The sequence below is a fragment of the Neofelis nebulosa genome, chromosome 15 (assembly GCF_028018385.1).
Source record: "Neofelis nebulosa isolate mNeoNeb1 chromosome 15, mNeoNeb1.pri, whole genome shotgun sequence".
NCBI lineage: Eukaryota > Metazoa > Chordata > Mammalia > Carnivora > Felidae > Neofelis > Neofelis nebulosa.
In genome coordinates, this window is record NC_080796.1 from 62,920,801 (window position 1) to 62,941,412 (window position 20,612).

The 20,612-nt window shown below is 34.9% G+C and overlaps 1 protein-coding gene across 1 annotated transcript in view; it reads left to right on the forward strand.

The window, feature by feature from the left end:
* Window positions 1-20,612, forward strand: part of LYPLAL1 (lysophospholipase like 1) — a 38,238-nt gene that overhangs the window by 2,855 nt on the left and 14,771 nt on the right. Inside the window, exon 2 of the mRNA XM_058701676.1 lies at window positions 2,705-2,804. Coding sequence (XP_058557659.1) covers window positions 2,705-2,804 — 100 coding nt within the window. The remainder of the gene's footprint in view (window positions 1-2,704; window positions 2,805-20,612) is intronic.

The following is a 20,612-nucleotide window of genomic DNA, read 5'->3' on the forward strand; positions in this document are numbered from 1 at the left end:
CATGACCTGAGCTGAAGTCTCAGAGGCTTAACTGACTGAGCCACCCAGGGTCCCCATCAGCATTCGGTGTTCTTGAAACACTTTCTTGATTCTTTTTACCTGTTTGCTCCTTTTGGTGTATTTTGCATTCTCTTCTATCCATTAATTTGGGGGTTCCTCAGAATTTGGTCCTATTTTTTTTTCATTTTGTTTTTTTTCTCCCCAGCTAATGTGCATATATGCCCAAGGATTCTGTTTTTTCCTCTGTATGGTGATATATATGTGTGTCTCTAAGTTTCCTTTGAGCTCTGGACATGTTTTTCCAGTGGCCTAATAATCACTCATTCATTAACCCATTCATTCAAGAAATATCTATTATATGGCCACTGTGCAAGGCACTGTTCTAGGCTCCAGGCATATAGTAATGAACGAAACAAACAAAATTCCCTTCTGTCGTGGAACTTACATTCTACTGGAGGAAATATTATAGAGTGAGTGGATACTAGTAAGTTCTAAGGGCAAGGAGGATGGGAGGTATAGGGGGTGATAATTCTAGATAAGGTGGTCAGAGTAGGTCTCACTACAGTGGTGACACTTCAGAAGTTAGACTTGAGTGAGGCAATCGTGTAGGTTTTGGGCTAGACTGTTGCAGACAGGGAAAAGCCAGGAGAGAGGGTCTGAGGTAGGTTCTCCGACATGGAACGGCAGTCAGGCGTGTTTGTCTGGAGTGAGAGGAGTAGGCCAGGATATCCAAAAGGGTGCTGGCACAGGTGGTGTGGGGCAGGGGTTGGCAAACTTTCTGTAAAGGCTCAGATAGCAACCATTGTAGCTTTTGTGGGCCATATAATGGCTTCTTTTCTGCTTCCCTCTTCTCCTTTCTTTTCCTTCATTTTTTTTTAAATGATTCTTAAAAAAATGTAAAAATTGGGGGAGCCTAGGTGGCTCAGCTGGTTATGTGTCCAACTCTTGCTTTCAGCCCAGGTCATGATCTCATGGTTCCTGAGATCGAGCCTTGTGTCAGGCTCTGCCCTGACAGCGTGGAACCTGCTTGGGATTCTGTCTCTCTCCCTCTGCCCCTCTCTTGCTTGTTCTGTCTCTTTCTCGCTCTCTCAAAATAAATAAAATAAACTTTAAAAACTGTTAAAGTCATTCTTATGGTTTTTGTCTTCCAGCTGGCTATAGGTTGCTCAACCCCAGGTAGAGGACTTGTATGCATTCCGAAGAGTACCTCACACTCAGCGAGTATAAACCTGCTGATTCATGCATTTCCTATCTCAGTGTGTGTAGTTCTATTGCTCACTCAGTTATCCTGGCCAAAAACCCCACCATCGTCCTTGAAACCTTCCACCATTGACCCCTCATAACTAACCTATCGTCAATGTCTGTTAATTTTATCTCCTAAGTATCTCTGTACATTTCATTGCTAGAACCATGACTTAAGCATCGGTCACCTGAGCAGTAGCCTCCTTATTGATCTCCTCACGCCCACTTTTGTCCCTCCTTTTTGCCAAAAAGCAGCTAGCTCCGGGCTCTGAGGATTTCTCTAGCCTCATCTTGCACTCCCTGCTCTTTCTCTCAATTCTTCGACGTCATCCTGCTCCTTCCAATGAAGGATCTTTGCATTCGCCATATCCTGTCCAAGATGCTCTTTCCTTGTGCCCTTCCCTTTTCACCAGCCCGTGGACCTTAAAACTTTGTGTCGGCTTGTGTCAGTTGTGCGCTAGGCCTTACGTGAACAAATAACTCGGGATAAAGTGCAAAGTGACCTTTGCTCTGCAGAGCTTACATTCGGGTAATGTTATCCCTGAACTCCTTCGCTGAGGCAGTTCTGAATACCATAAACCCTGGCAGCACCAAGGGTCTCATCGTTACAGTGGTTACATTTGCCTTTAATGTTTACGTATGGTTACTCGGCTACTGTCTGCCCCTCACAATAAACTGTATAGTCAGTGAGAGCAGGGACTCTTTTCTTCCTCATCTTGCCCTCACTGCCTGACACACTGATGTGAATTCATAGATATATTTTGAATTGTGTCTTAATGAACTGATTTAAAAGAAATTAAAAGTTGTCACCTTTAAAATTTCCTCTTCAGGACTACAGAAGATGGACCTATATTTTCTTCCATTTTTTTTTTTTAATGGAAATATCCATACCTTAATTCTTGCATGGATTTTGGTTACTTTTCAGCCTTCGGGTGTATAATCATTATTTTACATCATGTAAACAGGTTATCGAAATTAAACTTAGATTTCTTCAAGTTTACAGAAGTATGCTAACTATCCCTTTGATAGATTTTATTGCTTTAACCAAGAAAAGTGTTTTAGGTTGTTCCAAGTACAAAAGTTTATATACACTTTAAAAATTTACTCTTTTTAAGGGTGAGATAAAAAATGGCAGTGTTTAAAATCAGATAAAGAATTTTTTTTTAGAAAAAATAATTTACTTCATGTATTTGTTGCTGTTGTACCCTTAAACAAAGAGAAACTTAAAACTCATAAAGTGATCAGTGCTGAAGTTACGAGTAATCTAAATTATTTTTGGCTGTTTATACCTGACCAGTTAATTCATGTTGATAAATTGGTTTCTGTGCAGTTATTTTTATTTATGGAATTTTTTTTTTATTCCCTGTTCCAGCCTCTGTGTGATATGAGAGTTATAGACTGCTTTTAAATACACTGTGTTGTCAAAATGTTTTATCTTAACCTAGATTTTGTGATCCATCAGGTGATTCTGGACAAGGATTGAGAACATGGATCAAGCAGGTTTTAAATCAAGATTTAACATTCCAGCACATAAAAATTATTTATCCAACAGCTCCTCCCAGGTATGCAGTAATTTATCTCACTGCCCAGTATAACTGTAGCATAAAATGTATATAAATAGATGTACCAGCTGAATGTTCTTTAAACTTAATTGTGTATTTGAATTGGGGTACTTTTTTTCCAGAACTTTTTATTTTTTCAGTTTTATGATTCAGCCAAGTTTTGCTAGATGAATAACTTATTGCCTTTTTGTAAAGCATTCCCTGAAGCTTTTAACTTAAACTTTGTCCTAAAGAATAGTCTGCTGAACTCAGCTTCCTCTAACCCTGCAGATTGCTGTCTTTCAGATTCTTTTTCCCCCAAAAAAGAAATTCCAAAAGAAGCTTTTTTTTTTTACTCCAAAAGAAACTCCAAGAAGCATAAACTTTCTAATAATTTAGTTATGCCACAATTGATAAACTCTGGAAAAAAGTTTTGTGGCATTGTTTCTACACTTAAAAATTTTTGGAAATAATATTAAGCTTTTTGAATCAGTAAACCAGAATAGGAATGTGGAATTGGCTACTTACTAAATAGATTATGCAACCTATAGATGTGTTTAACAAAATGCAGAGTCATGAGATTGATACAGTTTTGAAGTCAAACCGCTTTTTATAATTATTAAATTAGCATCTCCATAAGCTTTTATCCTGAGCACATGCTTTAAACTGGGGTTTCCAAATACTTTTTTGGGTAAGCAAAATAATGTGCTGAGCTGTACAATCCACTAATCTCATTATCTGTTCTTGGTTTATTCTTATTAATGACACTGTGTGCTTATGCAAATGTGATTTTTATTTTTCTATTAACTTAATATTAATGAGAATCAGAACCAGAAGTTCAAGGACCCTTTTGAATGCAGTTAAGGTTTTACTTACCTTAGTTGATAGAATTGAAAATGGTAGAACAAAATAATGATAATTTTGTCATAAAATTTAAGAGTCAAAAAAAGTTATTTTAATATAATTTTAGAAGAGTTTAGTAGTTTGGTAGGGCAAATGAAAGGCCTAATGACCAGGGCGCCTGGGTGGCTCAGTTGTTTGAGCATCCTACTCTTGATTTCAGCTCAGGTCATGATCTCACATTTGTGAGATCAAGCCCCGCATCGGGCTCTAAACTGACAGCACAAAGTGTGCTTGGGATTCTCTCTCTCTCCCTCACTCTCCCTCAAAATGAATAAACATTAAAAAAAAAAAAGAAGGCCTAATGACCAAGAGGTTATTTTTGTGCTGTAAGTTGAATGTCTTTGAAATGTCAGAAGAGCTTTGTTATTTGCTATTGGTTTGCAGTGAAGTTGGGAAGAAGAAAGACAATGGTATTCCTACAGAGACAGAAAAGATAAGTTCATTTCAGCCTAAATATAAGCATAATTAATAAAATTGAATGGAAGATCATTGGAAAAAGATTCTAGAGTCAGTACTTTTCAGTTTATGAATTTACATCATCACCAGTTTTGATATATGTTTACAGATAAGTGTATCTCAGACTTTAGGCTGGAGATAGTTCTAAGAATACAACAATCTAAGTATTGTTTGTGGGTGCTGTTGTGTTTAAGTAAAATCTAAAATCACTGAAATATTTCACTGAATTCATAATAACTTTTTGGTATTATATATCTTAATAGTCAGTACATATTTGGACAGATCATCAAACATTTTAGACCATGCTAACCATGAAATGTAATAGGAGTTACAAATGTAAATTTAAATTTTCTTGATACCACATTAAGAAAAGAAAAAAAGAAATAAGTAAATTAATTTTAATAACATATTTTAGTCAACCCATTATATCCAGAATATTATCATTTCAACACATAATGTATATAAAATTATTAAAGTGATAATTTGCATTATTTTATTCATTCTAAATCTTTCAAATCTGGTGTGTATTTTACATGTGTAACACATCTCAATTTGAATACTGATAAATTTACATTAAATAATTGACTCAAAGAAAACAAAAACACTAATTTGAGAAGATATATGTGCTTCTATGTTTATTATTGCAACATTATTTACAATAGTCAAGATATGGAAACAACCCAAGTGCCATCAATAGATCAGTGGATAAAGATGTGGTGTGTATGTGTGTGTACGCGCGCGCACACACACACACACACACACACACATACACACAACCAGGAATATTACTCAGCCATAAAAAAGAACGAAATCATGCCATTTGCAACAACGTGGATGGACCTAGAGGGTATTATGCTAAGTGAAATAAGTCAGAGAAAGACAAATACCATATGATTTCACTTACATGTAGAATATAAAAAACAAACGGGGTGCCTGGGTGGCCCAGTCAGTTGACTGATATCAGCTCAGATTGTAATGATCTCATGGTCGTGGGATTGAGCCCAGTGTTGGGATTTGTGCTGAACATGGAACCTGGTTGTGATTCTCTCTCCCTGTCCCTCCCCCACAATATGTCCCACGTTTCTGCACACATGCTTTCTTTCTCTCTCTCTCTCTCAAAATAAATAAATAAACATTAAAAAAGAAAGAAAGAAACCAAAAAACAGACTCTTAAATACAGAGGGGAGGTGGGTGGAGGGTCTGTGCCATAGATAAATGGGATTAAAAGGTACTAATTTCCAGTTATAAAATAAATAAGTCACAGAGATGAAAAGTACAACATAGGGAATATAGCCAATAATGTAATAACATTTAATGACAGATGGTGACCGCACTTACCATGAGTAATGTATAGAATTGTTGAATCATGTTGCGTTCCTGAAATGGATATAACACTGTATGTTAGTTATACTTAAATAAAACATTATATTAAATAAACGTAAGAGTTCAGTAACTGGTTACACTAGCTACATTTTTAAATGCTCTTTAGGTATATGTGTCTAGGAGCTACCATTTTGGACAATGTAATTTTAGACTTTCAAAAGGAGTTCCCATACGTTTATAGTATGCTAGGGGCAACTGTTCTAGATCAATTCATCGTTTTTACCTAAATTTCTCATGACTGACAGTTCTTGAACTTGTAAGATTTCTTTTTTTTTAATGATGAGGTGATTTAAATTATTCATTCTCAAGCAAGGATGACTGTCCCTCAGAGAACATTTGCGATGCTGGGAGACGTTTTTGGTGGTCACAGCTGGCGGGAGGAGCAGCATAGGAGGCTACTGGCATCTCCTGGGTAGAGGCCAGGGTTACTGCTATACACCTTCAACTGCGTGCGACAGCCCCCATGACAGTGCATTAGCCAGCCCCAAATGTCAGGGGTGCCTAGGTTGAGAAACCCTGCTTTAAATTACACCTCTGTCCCACTTAGACTAGATGATTAGTATCCTGGTTCTCTGTTAGGAAAAAAAATAATGTTGCAGTGTGATCAGCTGTTGATATTTTAGGAAAACAAACATCTGAGGTACTTAAAGTATGAATGGCATCATTGTCTTTGAATCAATACAAAAATAAGTTGAGATTGTACCTAAGAACAGGTCTTTATGTACTAGGCTTTCTTTATTTTTAGATTTAATTACTCAAGGTCAGAAACATTAAATACAAAATTCCACTTTTCTTCAAAATTTACCCTTGATTGAGAGCATGGAATTGTGAAGTTTTGCTTCCTTGTTTTCACTAGTTCTAGGATTCCTAAGATGAAGAAATAAAAACCTCACAATTAAATACAATTTGCAATTTCCTATTAAGGAATTAAGGAGCTTTTCAAACAATTTTCAGAAAGAATATATATGTCTGCATTGTGGAGTATTACATTTCAGACCCCTATTCATGATTAGAGGTATCAAATTAAACAGTGAAGTGAGACATATATAATTAAGGATAGTAATGCCATTTAATTTGCTATCAATTTAAAAATCAAGTTTGTAAAATATGTTTATTGCTTTCAATCATGAATACCAGCACTCTCAACCAACCTAGCGAAGTTATTTTGTTTAAATATTTGGCAAGTTGTACATTCTGTAGCTCTGCTGTATTTCATTGGTCCTTTTCCATATTGGAAATCCAATGTCACATGATCAAGGACTACCAACGGTTCCAAACCTTTTGACTTTGTGATCTTCTGAATGTTGGAAGGGCTCTTATAACAAGCAAGTATTACAAGCAAGAACTGGTTCAATATTTTATCATATTAGAAAATCTGTTTCAACATTACTGTGAAATCATTTTTCTTTTAGTCTGTGATAGTGCAGATATCAGCAAGTTTTAATTCTAGTTGTCTCAGAAACCCAGAGCAATTAGAAACTTTATTCGTTTTAATAAATTTTATTTTTAATTTTAAAGCATGAACCACATCTCTGTTGACTGAGGATTTTGCAATCTGAGTTCATCTTACATCTTATTGCAGTTTTGGTTGGTGCCATTTTCCTTCTGTTTTAATGTATTTCAAGATTATTTTTACTTAAGTACATAGGTATTAAAGGCATTGTATTGAGGTAGTTAAGACATCAGATAGTGTTTACAATTCAGTAATATTTTATTATCTTGTTGTATTGGAATTGGTGATGATGCTTTCTTAGTTTCATGGTGAATTAAAATGTAATACATTTTAAGGGTTTTCATACTTTTAGGCTTACTCTTCTGTCACACGAATTATCATTTCTTAGTTTTTTCCCATGAAATTATATTTGGTAGTTATATATTCTCTCCTATTCACAATCTGGCCTCTTTTTGGTATCCCTTTTCCACACTGTTCAGAATGTCCAGCCATAATGCCCTCAGATATTAGGACTATTAGTGGTGATTATGTATAAATATAGTTAATAAAAATTTGTCCTAGAGGAACATTTTGTCCTTAAAGCCAATTCCTTTTTGTTTAGGGGATTAATTCTCCTAAATTGTATTCTGAGAATAGACAGTTTGCATCATTACCAGCAGTGTATCAGGATACCTATTTCAACTAACACTTGCAAGCATTCATTTATTTTAAAAACAGATTCTAATTTTATTGCTGAGAGTCTCTAACGGTTAACAGCTATCCAATAAACAGTGCTTTCAATATCACTAATTCAGCTTAGCTGTTTACTCACCTAATGTGTTTAGATAAGAAGAGAGCTATGTGATTTTTTTTCCCTTGTACACTTAAAATTCTTTTTTTTTCTCTTTATTTTTTTAAGTTTATTTATTTTGAGAGAGAGGGAAAGAGAGAGAGAGCAACCACGAGCGAGGTGGAGCAGAGAGGAAGAGAGAGAATCCCAAGCAGGCTCTGTGCTGTCAGTGCAGAGCCCAGTGCAAGGCTGGATCTCATGAACCACAAGGTCATGACCTGAGCTGAAATCAAGAATCAGAGGCTCCATCAACTGAGCCACCCAGGTGCCCCCCAACTCAGAATTCTTTAGATATTTTTTCTTGATCACAAAATTGTTGTCTTTACAATGATATCTACTTTATAATTTAACAGCCTCTTAAAAGGTAACAAACTGAAAAGAAAAACATAGAGAAGTATCAAAACAGGAATAGAGTACTAATCTGTCAATTGATTCTGAGGTTCATTAATGGATATAAGCTTTGGAAATATATGTATAGTCACATTTATGTGTTATTCATTTTTTGTGCCGTTTATATTTAAATGCATTACATATAAATAAAAGTAACGGTTATGTTACACTGAGTGACAAAAACAGTAATAAGTAAACAATAAATCTGCTTGTTATTCCTTCTGATTACTTTGAATTAACATTCTGATATGTGCTATATACAATGTGGAATCTTTGAGAAACCAATACTTCGGTTAAGGAGGAAAAGTGAAGACTCTTAGAAATATGTCATCTACTAGATGCCTGGATGGCTCAGTCGGTTAAGCATCTGACTTTGGCTCAGGTCATGATCTCGTGGTTCATGAGTTCGAGCCCCACGTCAGGCTGTGTGCTGACAGCTCACGGAGCCTAGAGCCTGCTTCGGAATCTGTGACTCCCCCTCTCTCTTTGTCCCCTCCCCATCTCATGCTCTGTCTCTCAAAAAGTAAATAAACGTTAACAAAATTAAAAAAAAAAAATGTCATCTAATTCCTATTTAAAGTAAAATTGTTAAGGCTGTCAATGAAGAATTCATCAGTTCTGGATCTTAATTTTCACAGGTCTAAAATGAACAGATTGGATTAGACTCTAAAATCCCTTACAGTCATTAACTTTTTGAATTTTAGTTCCCTTCAGATTTTATGCAGTGTAGATAAGAACCAGTAATGTAATACTCAGATTTTTTGCTGCAGTGTTAGACCAGTAGGTCAGAGAACTATCCAAAATAAGTAGCCTATTAAGGATAGATGGAATTACTGTGGTACAGTAGTTAAGAATCTGATCTCTGGATTAGGCAGACCTGTGTTTGAATCTAGATTTCTCTATTTAATGCTCTAAGATCTTGAGCAAGGTATTTCACTTCTCTAATGGTGTCCCAATTTCCTGAAGTGCAAAATGGAGGTCATAATTGTATCTACCTCAAGGAGTCATTGTGAGAATATATAATGTTATTGAATATGTATGTAAATTTCTCAACATGATGTCTGACATAAAATAAGCACTCAATAAATGTTATTAATAGTAGTCTATGATATCCTTGTGGCAGGATGTAGAAATATTATCCAAAGAATTAATTACTGATAGTCCTTGAAGAAATTTTCCAGACGTATGTTTCTGGGTTATATTTTCAAGGACTATTTGAGTTAGTTTTATTTTCATACACGTGAGTTTTATTTTCATACTGTTCAAATTTCCAGGTGATGTAAAGCTGAGAAAAATAATGATTATATTGAATAACAAAGTAGAGATCTGAAATGATCTGATAGTCTAGAATAGAGTCAGCAAACTACAGCCTGTGGGTTAAATATGGCCAACCCCCTATTTTTATAAATAAAGTTTTATTGGGATACAGCCACACTCTCATTAACACGTTGTCGCTGGTTACTTTTGTACTATAAAGCAGAGTACAGTAGTTGCCAAAGAGACTATATGATCCACAGAGCCTAAGGTATTTACTCTATGGCTTTTACAGGAAAAGTTTGCTGACCCCTGATCTAAAGGAATAGCTTTCAGAATTTTTTATTTTTTTTAATTAAAAAAATTGTTTAATGTTTATTCTTGAGAGAGACAGAGCATGAGCAGGGAGGCGCAGAGAGAGGGGGAGACACAGAATCTGAAGCAGGCTTCAGGCTCTGAGCTGTCAGCACAGAGCCTGATGCGGGGCTTGAACCCATGAACCGGGAGATCATGACCTAAGCTGAAGTCAAGACACTCAACTGACTGAGCCATCCAGGCACCCCTCAGAATTTTTAAACCCCAACTCACAATAGGTTATATATTTGACTTGATCCTGTACCTACATTTCAGCAATTAAAGTCTTACAGATGCTAGAGTGTGGAGTTGCCAGAATTATTTACCAAATATAGAAACAATATCTGGGACATACTTATACTGAAAAAGTATTTCTTGTTTATCTGAAATTAAAATTTAATTGGTGTCCTGTATTTTATCTGCAACTCCATCTGGTTGTTACCCCCGGAGAGTTTGATTTAATTGGTTTGGGATGTGGCCAAAGCAGAAAGATTTTTAAAAGCTTCATTTCTGATTCTCGTATGCAGCCAAAGGTGAGATCCACTGGTCTAGCAATCATAAAAGTCTGAACAAGGTCACTGTGGGGGAAATGTAACACAAGCAGTCAATTCAAGAGAAATTCACAGAGCAGAGACTGGGAAATATTGAAAATTAGGGGAAGGGAGAAGGTGGTGATGTGAAGGTAGAGAATCTATGAGAAAATTGTAGAGATTGAACATGCAAATGTGTTTTGTTTGGGGCATTTTAAATTTAGCATACTAGCCTGCTGTTCATGAGTTAGCACCCATTTAGAAGGATTTTTTTTAAACTCTACAGTTAAATTGAAAATTGGAAGTCTAAACTGGAAGGCAGTTGTTTTTAAAATACATTGTTCATGATAAGAATCATCTGGGCAGTTATTAAAATGTGGATTTGTAGGTTATGACCTTTTAGATTCAGATTGAGTAGGTAGGAGATAGAGATCGTAATTTGCATTTTAAGGAGCACTACTTTTGATGAGGTAGATTTAAAGTGTGTACCAGCCATCTGTACTCAAGTGTACTATCATATTTGTGGGGAAAAGAAAGATTATAGAATCTTCCTTCCACTTCTGAAGACTGAAGCAAATTTTTGGGTGTGACCTGATTCTCTGTAGTTTTTCTGCATCAGAATTTGAAAGCTATTACTTTGGGAAATGTAGGTTAAATTGAAATGGATTTTTAAAAACAGTTTTGCAGGACATAACTTTTTAAAATATCTTTTTTACTTAGGTGCTTGAGATTATTTGAGATACTAATTTTTTTTAAGTTTTGAAAAAAACACTAATTGAAAGAAAGTAAAAGGAGGGGAAAAGACAGCTGAATACACAATAAACGTTGAGAAGGTTACATACTATATTATTATTAAATAAAGTATACTTCAAGACATTATCAGTTATAAAAATGAACATTTATAAGCGAAAAGTAGCTATTAAGGAGGAAGACAATAATCCTGCATGGGCATGTACTTAATAATATTGTTTATAACTGACAGAGCTAAAGGAAGAAGTAGATTAATCTACAATCTTGGTTGCAGATTTTAATACCCATTCTTCAGAATCTAATAACAACTTAGAAAAATAATGGCTAAGTGGATATAAAATTTAATTAGTACTATAACCACCTTGAACATTGACATTATAGAACTCCACAAAAATGCTCGTAGGATAGTCACCAAGAGATTATATGGAAGACCATAATATAAGTACCAATAAGTATCAAAAGACTGAAATTGTACAGAATATTTTCTGTGACAGGAATGGGATGGAATTAGAAATCAGCAGCAATAAGATAACTATAATACCCCAAAACATTTGGATATTAACAAAATTGCTAAATATGAAATGAAATAAAGGATATCAGTATAAATTCTGAAGGCAATGAAAGGAATTATCCTGAATAACTTTATGGCAGTAAAGTTGAACAATTAGAGAAAAGATACAAGTTCCAAGAAAAACACAAATGATCAAAACTGAAACAAAAAGTCTGAATACTCTCATAAAAAAAAATTGAATTCATTATTAGAACCTTCACACAAGAAAACTTCAGGTCCAGATAATTCCACTAATAAATTTTATTGAACAATTGAAGGAAAAATAACACAAACTCAGGAAATGGGAACATTTTGTAACACATATTAAGAGACCATTATAGCTCTGATAACAAAACTTTACAAATATGTTAAAGAAAAGAAAACTACAAATCAATATCCCTCATGAACATAGAGGATTCCTTAATTTAACTTAACTTAAAATAACACTAGCAAATCAAATTCAGCTACGTATAAAATGGATAATACGTTATGACCAGGTGGGGTTTATCCCAGGAACATTTGAAAATCCATCAGTGTAATCACTGTGTTAACAAAATGAAAGATTAAAAAACTGTGTTTATCTTAAAGGATACAGAAAAAACATGTAACCAATGCATAAAGAAAACCCTTAGCTAATTAGGCAAAGAATGAAATTTCCTCAACATAATAAAAGGTGCATAGAAAAACTCTTGTAACAAACATCATACTTAATGATGAAATACTGAATCCTTCCCCTCTAAGATTACACAGGAAGGAGGTCCTTGATTCTGTTCAACATTGTATGGGTGTTCAAACATGTACAATAAGGCCAGACAATGAAATAAAAAGAATAAAGGTTGAGAGAGAAAAGTAACATTGCCTTTATTCTCAGATAATATGGCTGTTTACACAAACATCACAAAGAATCTAGGTAACTACTAGAAATAAGTGAATTTGAGAAGACAGTAGGATGCAAAAGCAAGATACTAAGATAAACTATATTTTTATGTACTCACAACAAACAATACTATAATATGTATTTTTTTACCTTTTTATTACTTTTAACCAATCCGTATTTAAAGTGGGTTTCCCACAGACATCATGTTTTTGAGCTTTGTTTTTTCTCTCTAACCAATGTGATAGTTTCTGTCTTTTAAGCGATTTGTTTAGACCATTTACATTTAATGTAATGATAATGTTTGAATTTAAGTCTATAGCTTTTGTTCCTCTTTTCCCCTGTGCTATCTTCTTTATAGATAATTTGAATTATTTTAATATTCCATTTTATTTATCTATTTTTATTTTTCCTGATTGCTCTAGGGATTACAAAATACATACCAAACTTCACCTGGTTAGATTCTTACCACTTTATATGAAATGCAGGGAGCTTACAACCATATAGTTTCCTTTATCTCTCCTGCTTGTTATGCCTGTCATATGTATTTCATTTATGTACATTGAAAACTCTATCAAAACATGGTTATAATTTTTGTTTTCAACAGTGATGCATATTTTAAAGAGCTTGAGAGGAGAACAATAGTCTATTATATTTACCAAGTTGTGGTCTATTACAGCATGTCAGTATGTTTTGATTAAATTGTAAATTGCCATTTGACTATAACATAGTCCTTCTCCTCAACCCTATTTAATAGATGTTTTTAATCAGCTAAGTTAGGGGCATATTAAGTAAAAGTCAGCAATTAACTTGCTGTGTTGATTTAAATGGAAAATATTGCTTCATTTTTTTTTTCATTATTAATTTGAACTCTGTTTAATTGAAGTGCTCAATAAAGATTTTTGTTTCTGTAACATACTTTAGTTGTATTTGTAATTAGAGGTTTTCTTGGTTTGGGGCTTACTATTAGAATTTCCATCTTAAAAATAATAGCAATTTTTTAACAAGCCAATTAATGACTTATATGATGATATAAATTGCTCTTGGTGTTTTGAAAAATTCTAAAAGTAATAAGATTTGCATAGTGCTTCTACTTTTTGATTACTATTTTTCCAATGAAGTGTATGTTTATATTTTTTATTAAATGTATTCCAAACCTAGTACTTTTGATTTAGGTGTAGATAACAGTAGATTGATTTTTACTCTATCACTTGGGATTCGATTCCTGTCTGAAGCCCAGTATGAAGACCACTCTCCTGATACCAGGAGATATGTACTTGAAGTACACTTTACTGATAAGGAACCCTACTCAAAACAGCTATTTTGAAGAAATAGTTTTACTTCTTTGGTAATTATTTTCAACAGTACATTTAAATACCCATTAGTATGTAAAAACTTTTTCTTAGAAACTCTTTTTTTTTTTTAAGCAGCTAAAGAAAAATTTGACCTTTTACTAGAAATTGCAATATGGATTTTACAAGAATTAAAGTTAAAAGATATTCCGAGAAAAATAAACTGATTTTAGGTATTCTCTTATTTCTAGCTGACCCACATTATACCCTGGTGTCACAAATGATTATTGACATTCATCATTCAACAAATGCTTGTTCTTAGCACTGAGGGGATTGCTGTGGAAAAGATAAATGGAAAATAAAAGAGCAACTAAATCTATAAATTTCAAATAGTGATAAATTCTGTTAAGACCATTAAATAGGATAATGGAATAGAGGGAGAGAGAGAGAGAGAGAGAGAGAGAGAGAGAGAGAGTGTGTGTGTGTGTGTGTGTGTGTGTGTGTGTGTGTGTGTGTGTGTGTGTTGTAGGGTAGAGGGGAGGTACACTTTAAATTGTAGGGTCAAAGAAGGCTTCCCTAAGGAGGGGACATTTGAGCTGAGACCTAAATGATCATTGGGAGCCCACTGTGCAGAAATGGGGCACAGAGTGTTCCAGGTAGAGGGAATATCAGATGCAAAACCTCTGGATCAATAATGAGGCTGTCCTTTCAGAAGAAAACTCAGAGGGAAATGTGACTGGTCCCGGTGAACCTGGTGATTGCTGCGGAAGTGCTGTGGCATGACACATAGGAAGACGGGACCAGGCAATGTTATCTTAAAGGTTATGAATAACCTTCTTTTTTTTTTTTTTAATTTTTTTAATGTTTATTTTTGAGACAGAGAGAGACAGAACATGAACGGGGGAGGGTCAGAGAGGGAGGGAGACATAGAATCTCAAACAGGCTCCAGGCTTTGAGCTGTCAGCACAGAACCCGACGTGGGGCTCGAACTCACGAACCGCGACATCATAACCTGAGCCGAAGTCGGACGTTTTCCGACTGAGCCACCCAGGCGCCCCATGAATGACCTTTTGATTTTATGACTTTTAGAGACCACAGATCAAAACAGAACTTGGTATCAAGCTGAATGTCAGCTCTTTCGTTTTTTAACTTTGGACATTTTATTCCAGCTTCATACGTTACCAGTGTGTTTGATTGATTGATTGATTGATTGATTGAAGGGCCACACAGATGTTCTTTGCCGAGCATATGTATTTATTGTGGTAATGTCTGAGCTGTCTTATACCAGCTAATAAAGTGATTTATTTGAGGGAAAAGGTGAATGAGTATAACATATGTGCCAGTTTGTTTAGCTGTTTTAGAAAACAATCTCTTATGCTTTATTTAAAAGTTATTCTAACATTAATAGAATTATGCATTTTTAATAACGTTTTCTTAACAAAAAAGTTCTAAATTATTATTTATCTCATTAAATTTTCCCAATTGTCTCCTTCAAACAAATTGCAATTTTCTTAGAGAATTGGGAGAATAAAAAAACGACTGTATTGGTGAAATTTACATTGGGAGTCCTCCTCCATGGAGCATCTATCTCTGATTAAGGAAGGCCCTGTCAAAGAGAAAAAGTTAAGTGAGTGTCATTTTTTTCTATTAATGGCTGAGTTCCCAGAATGATTCAGATTTTAGCCTATGATATCATCCTTATTTAAGTATTTAGACAGACAAATAAATACTTAGAGAAACAGCAGAATAAAATGAAAAGGGAAGTAGAAATAATTCCAAAGAGTAACAGTCTAACTCAAGCTTTAAAGTGAGTGTTGTGTATTCAGTTTTCATTCAGAACACTGATTTCAATGACAAATTGAATACAGTTTGGGATTTCATTTTGTCTTACACTGACATTAATACTAGTAGAAACCACCTGCTTTCAAGGGGCGCCTGGGTGGCTCAGTCGGTTAAGTGGCCGACTTCGGCTCAGGTCATGATCTCGTGGTCCCTGAGTTCGAGCCCCGCGTCGGGCTCTGTGCTAATAGCTTGGAGCCTGTTTCAGATTCTGTGTCTCCCTCTCTCTGACCCTCCCCATTCATGCTCTGTCTCTCTCTGTCTCAAAAATAAATAAACATTAAAAAAAATTTAAAAAAAAAAAAAAAAAAAAGAAACCACCTGCTTTCATTTTCAGAGTACTTTAAGAAAGTTATTCTTAAATAACAGAAAGGGATTCTGGGAGGTGGGAGGCTTGAATGCTTTCTGTGTTCTCTCCCCTTCTGATTCCAATTTATTTACCTCTCTTGAGCCAAGCAGCTTCTGAGGTCAGAAGGCCTGCAGAATGAGGGCGGAGGTAGGTTCTATTGGAGTGCTAGTAGAAATGTGATGGAAAACTTTATCTCCTGTGCACCCATTGAAAGCTTGGAGAACAATGCAGGAGAAGCCCTATATGAATGTGGCAATTCCTGGGAAGAGCTCAGTCTGCAAAAATCTTCCCTTATCTCAGATTTATGTCATCAGGTGTTAATTCCCATAGTATAATGCAATATTAATTAAAATCCCACAAGGACTTTTAAGGAGTATTTGAAATCATTTTAAAAATTACTAAATATTTGATTAATTTCTTAGATAAGTGAGAAAGAATGGATGCCTGAGAAGAGGCAGGGCAAGTCTGAAAAGGAGACTGGTTTTGATGATGCTAGAGAGTGACTGCATTACTCAACTTCAGAACATCCTGTAAAGCCACTTCAATACACTCAATAGGATCCTAACACAGGATGGGTAAATACATCAGTAGAACAAAATAGAGCCTTTCTCCACCAGGGTTCTTCACCTGAATCACAAAGCACAGGAAATGGTTTCAGTTACTGTTTTCTTGATTTCCCCAAGGATAATACAGAACTAGTACCATTCCAGATCCACTGGAGAGAAGTCCATTTATTATATATAGTACGCGTTAGACATCAGGACTTAACTCTCACAGAACCTAGTTTGAGAGATTAGATAAGTCAGAACTATAAAATTAAATATATGGAAAAAATGGAATTTCACCTTTGTGAAAGATGTTTTTTCTTCTTTTAGGAGTAGTAGTACAGACGCAATTGATTATCCATATGGGAGAAAATGAACTTGAACTCTTTTCTTTTTTATTTTTTTTTAACGTTTATTTTTTTGAGACAGAGAGACAGAGCATGAACGGAGGAGGGTCAGAAAGAGACAGAGAGGGAGACACAGAATCCGAAACAGGCTCCAGGCTCTGAGCTGTCGGCACAGAGCCTGACGCGGGGCTCGAACTCACAGACTGTGAGATCATGAACTGAGCCAAGTCGGAAGCTTAACCGACTGAGCCACCCAGGCGCCCCAAACTTGAACTCTTATGACACTTTATATATGAAATAAATTCCAGGAAATTTCAAGACTTAAATATAAAAGTGAAAACGAAAATCATAGAAGAAAATTTTGAATTCCATATGTAAACATGTATGGATTAGAAAAGAGCCCTCTTAAATCAGGAGACCTATAAATTTTAGTTGTTTTTTTTTTGTTTTTTAAGGACAGACTATATCAAATGCAGTTACTTTTATCTGATTTTTAAAAAGACACCATAAATACATAATGTCAATATGTAAAAATAGATGTTAAAAAATACTTAAAGTACAAATGACAACTATTTAAGTGTCAATTATAGACCAAGTGCTCTTCTAAACTAATAAAATCTAAACCACAGTAGAAAAAAATAGCAAATGATACAAACAGGTAATTCCATTTATGTTGAGTTCTAGAACAGAAAAAAAACACTATTCTATCGTGATAAAAATCCCTCAGCATTTGCCTGGGAAGTAAATGGGAATTGCTGGCAAAGGACCATGATGGAATTTTCTGAGGTAAAGGGAATGTTCTGTGTCATTGTGGAGATGATTACATTGTTTGGTCTTTGACTTATATACTTAAACATGTACTTTTATGTATGTGAATTATACCTCAAGAAAGTTGATTTAAAACTGTAGCTGATACCCTTAAATATTTTAAAGGATGTTAGCACCTATTGCAGTAAGGGCTGTGGACAAAAGGATGTTCTCTTTTCTTGCATAAAGGTGAATTTTTTACAGCCTTAATGGGAGTAACTTTGAAACATCTAATAACATAAAAATTGTACCTTTCAATCCAGCAGCTCTGTTACTTGGACTTTTTCATAGGAATAAAAGTCCTAGTACATAAAAATATATATGCAAATATGTTTAATGCCGCACTGTTCTTAGTGGCTATAACCTGAGGACCAAATGCCCATTAGTAGGGGAACGGCTGATGACACTGTGGAGCCTCAGTATTAATTATACAGCCATTTAAAAGGATGAGTTCCAACTCTATCAGATGGAAGGATATCCATAAGGTCTTGTTAAGGGAGGAAGCATGATGCACATAAGAAAAGCCAATAGGCTATTTCATATTTGAAAAGAAAATAGTGCTGTAAAACATATCCTATAAAGATATATGTTTTAATGTATGTGCAAGAAACACCTTCAGGGTTGTATATTCCAGATCTAAACATGGTTTACTTAGTGTGAAGGGCAGGATGTGGGAGAGGGGCAGTGGGGAGGTGGAGTGGCGCACAGAATCAGTAAGATTTATATGAAAACCCTCAAAACAGCACACACATGTACTTTCCCATATTTGCAAAATATCATATACCTTCATAAACAAGGAGAAAATGTAGGTTTTTATGTACTGTCTTAGAGGGATATTCAAAATATACATTCAGATTTTAGATAGTGTATTGCAAAGTAACATTTATGACATTCTTCTGTTTTTGTAAATAAACAAGGCCCTTTGTAGATGAGCTCTTGTTTTTAGATTGCTTTCAGTTTCTCTGAGAAACTTTCCAAATATAATCCTCTTGGTTTCCAGGTACCAAAAGTGGATGTCGGTTTATTTTGGAGTGGTATGATCCATATAGAAAAATGAGTTCTGTTGTCTTCAGTACCACCCATTGGTCCCAAAGAGTGGGTACAGATCTGCAGAGACATTGGGGTCCTTTTGATCCAGTGGATAAGAAAATAAGGATTGAATCTAACTAGCTTTTAGGGTTTACTGAGGTTCCACTTGGTTTTTCACTAAAGAACATACAGGTCTCAGTGTCTTTCAGCCTTCCGTTTTGTTGTTGTTGTTGTTCTACCTGTATATTTCATACTTTTATTTCACTCGCTTTGGAGGGTGAGAGTAAACAGCTAACTCTGAGTTGGGCAAAGTGGTAAATATAGGAGGAATTCTGCATCTGTGATCATTATTGGTTTAGATTTCTTGTTATTATGGGTGCTTGAATTATTTTTTTTTTTTAGTTTATTCTTGCGAGAGGGAGCATGCACGTGCATGCATTCCCTTGAACTGGAGAGGGGACAAATAGAGAGGGAAATAGAGAATCCAGGCAGGCTCCACACTGTCAGTGCAGAGTCCAACACAGGGCTCAAACTCAAAAACGGTGAGGTCATGACCTCAGCTGAAATCAAGAGTCAGATGCTTAACCAATTGAGCCACCCAGGAGTCCCTATGATGGGTAGGTTTAGCACTGGTTGTGTTTTCTAGGGCTTTATTGCATGGAACATAAATCCTATTTTCATTGTCATGTAAGAGGAAAGAACATTTGGCCAAGTGGAAAACAGTTTCTTTTATCAAATCCTCTTATCCCTCATCTTTGGAAAACCTTTGTTCTCCATGTTTATTCTTATAGATCCTTGGGTACCTCTGTGTTTGTTTAGAGGAGCGTGTAAAATTGTTTTCATTTCCCTTCATTTACCTTTACCAACATAGGACATGAACACAGGAACCCTTAATCCCACTGTAATTGGTTAAAACAGAACATTTGGAATACCTTGACACAATGAATAAGATTCACTAATATTGTAACCATCCCACCTTATACGTAAATATAAAGCATCATGTAAGATCAGTTTTATTCAGAGCACCCACCTAGAGTATCTTCTCACATAAAACATGAGTCCAACGAGGTACCCAACCTGAGACCCAAATGATGCAAACAGTATGGAATATCTGTATGATCATGTGCTTCCAAAGATTACTTGTACCCCCATTCAACTCTGATTTCAAGTTTCCTGATCAACTCTGATTTCAAGTTTCCTGAGAAGATAAAAATAAAAGTTCCAACTCTTGATTAAACAAAAATTTAGCCCCATTCTAAGAATGATCTGGATGAGATCAAGAAAGCTCTTAAATTATGAACTCATCTTTCATACTTAAGTGCTACAAATTAACCACTTTTTAAAAGCATTTTGGTGAATCTTTTTTCCTACTCTTGAGGTATTAAACTTTTTGCAGAGATAAAAATTATTCACTTAGCTATGAATACTAAAATATTGACCCTATATTTACAGGGGGACAAGAGGGTGAGAAAGGGCCTAAGGTAAATCAAAACAAATTAAAAAAAATAGACCTGAATAATCAGTCATTTAAATTGAGCAGAAGAAAATATATGCATGCACACTATGTATTTATTAATTTTATAATTAATTTGTAAATATATATATTAATTTATATATATAATTCCTTTTTTCACGGGGATTTTCTGGAGAATTTATCAATATGTAAAGATGGAGAGAATAAGGAAAGATGATGAGTTGACTATTAGTAAATGTTAATGGAATCAATGTAATTATAGGCAAGTTAATGCAGTATGCCTGAGGCTGCTTTTAATATGAATTCTTTAACTTTTAAAACTTGGAGGAAAATGAAATTATTCAGCACACTAGTATTTTAGAAATTGAAACATTCATTTTTAATAACATTCCCTTTTCCTTTTTTTTTTTCTTCTTTTTTT